The following is a 4,813-nucleotide window of genomic DNA, read 5'->3' on the forward strand; positions in this document are numbered from 1 at the left end:
CCCTCGATAACGCTCAGTCTAGGGAATTAACCCTAAAACCAGCACCAACAGTAAAAGATTAGTTTTCTGAGAGATCAACAGGTTGATCCAGGTGATGAAACAGCCATATGAGCTTCAAGGCTAGCAAAGGGAGGCAGCAGGGGAGGGAGGGAAGGTAAAATTTGGCTTGGCCTAAATTGCTTATGAAGCTGCACCCGTGGATTTTCTCCGTGGAGACCTGGTGGGGTGGGATCATTGGCTTCTCTTCCTCTCCCTTGGCATGTATGTGTGTGGGTATGATCTGAAGCTAGCAGAGCACAAAGGTGCTTGAAATTTAAGTCATATTTTTAAACTTTGAATTTTGTTGGCATTTCCTTGGAAAAGAATAAGAAAGTTGTATGAAAAGGACCAAGATTTTTTTTTTTCTGTGCTTTTGTCCAGCACTCATTTCAGTGACGGGCTGGGTGCATTAAAGTGTAACATTTTCAGCATAACATTTTCAGATTTAATGCTGATAAAAGGTCTTGGAGGACAACTCTGAAGACCTCTGTTTAATCTAAAGGAACAGGTTCTTCAAGGTTAGTGAGAGGCAATGAGGAGGAGGAGGCGATGCATGAGTGGTTAAAGTAACAGAGACATGCCAAAACCAATGATACTTTTGTGGCCCACTGAGAACCTCCAAAATTTATTATATTTTTTAATATATTGAGATATTCCCAGATGTTCAGGAGTCAAACTCAGTAGAAGTCAGGTATGGGTCTTTCTCTTTGATCTGGTCTACACAGTCCAACCACCTAAGTCAGGAGATCTACTGAAGCAGGCTGTGATTCCCTCTGACCTTTGTATCTCATCTTGTTCTTACAAGAAAGCAGGGTAGAGATGGTGGTGTGTCCTTCCAGCCTGGATATGGGATGTAGTTGGGATGTTTATGGAAGTTGGGAGCAAGGAAATGTCCCCATCCACCCCTGACTCCCTTAGGATTGCAAACCTTCCCTCACATCAGCCTCTGCAAGCTCCAGTATCGGTCCTTTCCAATATGCTGAACATGGAAATCACACTCTTTTCAGTCTGTGAAAATTATTCCGTGAAGTAAACGCAATGCAAAAGCTGGAGCAAATCCTAAAACTCTTCTGGTTTATGAGGGTGACTGGACTAATTATCTCAAGACCAGCTGTCAATACAGGAATATAAAAGTTTTCTCCCCATTAATTTGGCCAGATGGAGAAAATATTGCAGTGTGTCCATCCTCAGGATGATGGGGTGGCGTGGTGATCCTTGCAAGCTGCTCAAATTCCTTGCCAGCAAAGCAGCTAGGAAATATCCCCTAGCACAGGTATAATTACTGAACTCCACAGGCTTGCAGAGGCCGAGGTTCTGCTTGTGTTTCTTGATGGGAGTCTGTTGTATGGGACTGGAAAGTGCAAAGCACGGCTGTGGAGACGAGATTTTTAAGCAACATGCTGTAGCTCAATTATTTGCACCAAAGAACATCAGAAGACACTTGCACAGACATTTTTTCATTGCAATAAAATGCTACCAATAATGGATCTGCAGCATTGGCGAGGGAGGAGCCAGTTTCCATGGTAAGTGAGTACCAACAGACCCGTGGCAAATGTTTGGCCTGAGCTGGCTGTTAGCAACATCCTTGAGAAATGCAACGTGGTTTTTTTTCTACAAGTCCTTTATATAAAGGGCTGCACTTTGCTCCAGATTTCCATGACTACAAACCAAACATCACCATCAGTCTGTGATCGCTGGTTTGAAGATAAATTGTAATTTTTTTTTTCTCTCATTCCTTTTTCCTTAGTTTTGGATAAATCCTGGTTTCTCGCAGTGCGTGTCTCATTTTTAATCCAGATGCCGCTTGATCTGTTAAAATTGCTCTTGAGAGGAGCTGATACATCAATGAGCACCCACTAAATGACCGTCGCTCTTTTACCAGGCACTGAAGTGTGCAGCATGACAGAGCTCCATGAAGCCGTGGCTTTGGGGGACTACGACTTGGTGGATAAGATTTTGAGGACAGGGCGCTGCGACCCAAATCACAAGGATGTCGACTGGCATGACAGGACCCCGCTGCACTGGGCTGCTGCAAAAGGTAAGGGCACTCCCTGCTCTGTTACCTCTGCGAACCAACGTCATAAAAGGTGACGCTGATTGTAATTACATCTTGCTATGATGGCAATTAATGCTGGCGATAGTCACAGCTTGTATCTCATCATTTTGTCCTTAATGAGCAAAAAAGAAAAAAATACCAATTTAAATGGCAACTTTGCCTCCAGAATAATGTATGGGATTACCATTAAAGTTTTTTTTTAGCTTTTTTTCCCATCATGTGAAAATTTACAATTTACATGATATGTACATATAGCATGTCTGCTTGTCCCCCACATTACTTTTCTAAGAGGTGACTTCATACAGTGCAGAGGAGTTATTTCTCATGTACACCTGCAGGAATGAGCAGAAAGTCAAACCTGCTGTATTTATACCAGGTATTTATCAAACCCAATAGAACAAAATAATTACAGTGTGTTTTACATTGCCCTCTCTTTATCCCACTTGGTTGAATGAACAACACGGGACCAGAGTTGTTTGCAGCTCCCGTTTGGTCCTTCACCATCAGAAGTGTCTGTTAAAGTCAAATATCCCTTTGCAACCCAGAAAAGAGATGAATGCAACAATATATAATGTATAATTGTACCCAGTGTAAAATGGGAAACTGGACCTGTACTCCTCTGTGCTAGGGTGTTTGTTACACGTTGGGATCTCCCATTGTGGCATCTGTCTTTGCTTAGAAACCAAGTGTGTGATTTGCTGGTTTACACTTGACACCATGTTTTACTTTTGCCCTGACAGATTATTACTCATTTGGGCAGCCGCAAAGGGAACTGAGCTATTTAAGAAAACGGTGATGAGAGACTGGCATGGCCTAGGTGCCATTGGGAATGATCTAGCTCAGTCAAGGCAGTGTGAAGTGGGGTAGAAATAACTTTTTTTGCTTTTTTAAGCAATTCCACAAGTTATAAAAATATGAAGGTGAATGAAAACAAGGAATTTCTCTATCTCCTATCAAACAAACCTTTGTTTCAGTAAAGCTGTTCACAGGTTTCCATTTTTTTAATGTTTAAATTTTATTTTGCATTGAACTAAAAACCGAAATGAAACAACAAAATAGTCAATAGCCAATTGGTCAATGACTAATTGAGATGTGCTGTTCAGAAATTAGTAGAAAGCTTTTTGATTTTATTGGGTTTTTTGTTGTAAAATGCTTCTGGAAGCAGTCTAGTTTGGAAAAAAAAAATCAGCATTTTCTAATGAATGTCATTTATTTGATAACTCAAGTGGCCAGGTCGTGGGTAAAATCCATCGTTACATGACTGAGGGAATTACGATCAACTGTGTGTGACCGTCTTGTGCATCCTGAAGGTATAAAGTCTAATGCAGGTGCATCTTCTCTCCCCGTTTTGCTGCCCAACGCAAGGGCGGTCAGAGCTGGTCAAGCTCCTCGTGGATCACGGCGCCCGGCATTGCCTGCGGAGCGACGTGGGCTGGACTCCGGCTCACTTTGCTGCCGAGTCGGGGAGGCTGGGGGTGCTTCGCACCCTTCATTCCCTGCACGCTGCCATGGACGCGGCCGACCTCTTCGGCGACACTCCCAAGAGGCTTGCGGAAATCTACGGTCACCAAGACTGCTCCAGGTTCTTGGAAATGTGAGTAGCGATGGCTGGTCCCACTGCGGCAGCTGACGGGGCTCCAGCAATGAAAATTAAATTGACTGCTATGTAGAGGACCAGAATGAATATGCGTGTGTTACTTATCTTTCCACCTGAAGCCTATTAAAGCCATTAAGCATGAGTAGTAGATAAGCAAATACGGGTCTTTGTCACAGGGAAGCCATTGGGAAGACATTCATTTATTCACTGCCTTCTGTGGTTTGCCTTGGTATGTTTTCAAAATCATTACCACTTCATGACATCATTGTTTTTATAAGGATATTACAGAGCGATTATTAAGCAAAGGAAATGAAAGCAAGAACAAACAAGTATTATCCCCGTAGAGTGGTGAATACTGAATACACAGGTTGAATTGTTTAAGAACAGCCCTTTAGCAGTTGATGTTGGTGTATGTATATCATTTGGCTTTTGTTGTAGTAAAGAACAGAGCCGTCTTTTTTTTTACATAATTATTGAAAATTATACCATTTGATCTGTTAATAGGGTGGCCACATATTACTTCCAAATTTTGGAAAACTCCTTATTGTCTTAACTCTTTACGGTTATCGCTGTGGCACCATATGCAACGAGTGCTATGCTTTTAAAGGGTTCCCAATTACTGTTCCTGTTTTTCAGCCACTGATTTGACTCACGGATATTTTCATCCTTGCAAAGCTGTTTCCCTGGATCAGGATGCTGTCCTCCAGAGGTCTGAGCTATGCCCCATACCTGCATCTCTCTAAAGCAGTGGGACAGATCACCAGAGGCTAACCAACTTGTTCAGGGCAAATTGTAGTTCCACACGTTACCTGGTATTTAAATACATTGTTTGTGAAAGCTGCACACGCTGGACCCTGAGATGCTGAGAGCACCCAAAGGCTTTTCCTCCCCTGGATTTTCCTGTGAATTTACAGTCCCACCGTAGTCCTTAACTGGCATCTTTTTTACCGCTGCCACATTCTCAAGACTGCTTTGGCACCATATAAATCATGGATTTTTTAATAGAATCATAGAATCATAGAATCATTAAGGTTGGAAAAGACCTCTAAGATCATCGAGTCCAACCGTCAACCCAACACCACCGTGCCCACTAAACCATGTCTCTAAGCGCCTCATCTACA

The 4,813-nt window shown here is 42.6% G+C and overlaps 1 protein-coding gene across 1 annotated transcript in view; it reads left to right on the top strand.

The window, feature by feature from the left end:
* The first annotated feature begins 1,932 nt into the window (after nt 1-1,932).
* The window catches only part of ANKRD66 (ankyrin repeat domain 66), an 8,816-nt gene continuing 5,935 nt past the window's right edge, over nt 1,933-4,813 (top strand). The window contains exons 1-2 of the mRNA XM_009580575.1: nt 1,933-2,077; nt 3,461-3,689. Coding sequence (XP_009578870.1) covers nt 1,939-2,077; nt 3,461-3,689 — 368 coding nt within the window. The 5' untranslated portion in view covers nt 1,933-1,938. The remainder of the gene's footprint in view (nt 2,078-3,460; nt 3,690-4,813) is intronic.

The sequence above is a fragment of the Fulmarus glacialis genome, unplaced genomic scaffold (assembly GCF_000690835.1).
Source record: "Fulmarus glacialis isolate BGI_N327 unplaced genomic scaffold, ASM69083v1 scaffold7356, whole genome shotgun sequence".
Taxonomy (NCBI): Eukaryota; Metazoa; Chordata; class Aves; order Procellariiformes; family Procellariidae; genus Fulmarus; species Fulmarus glacialis.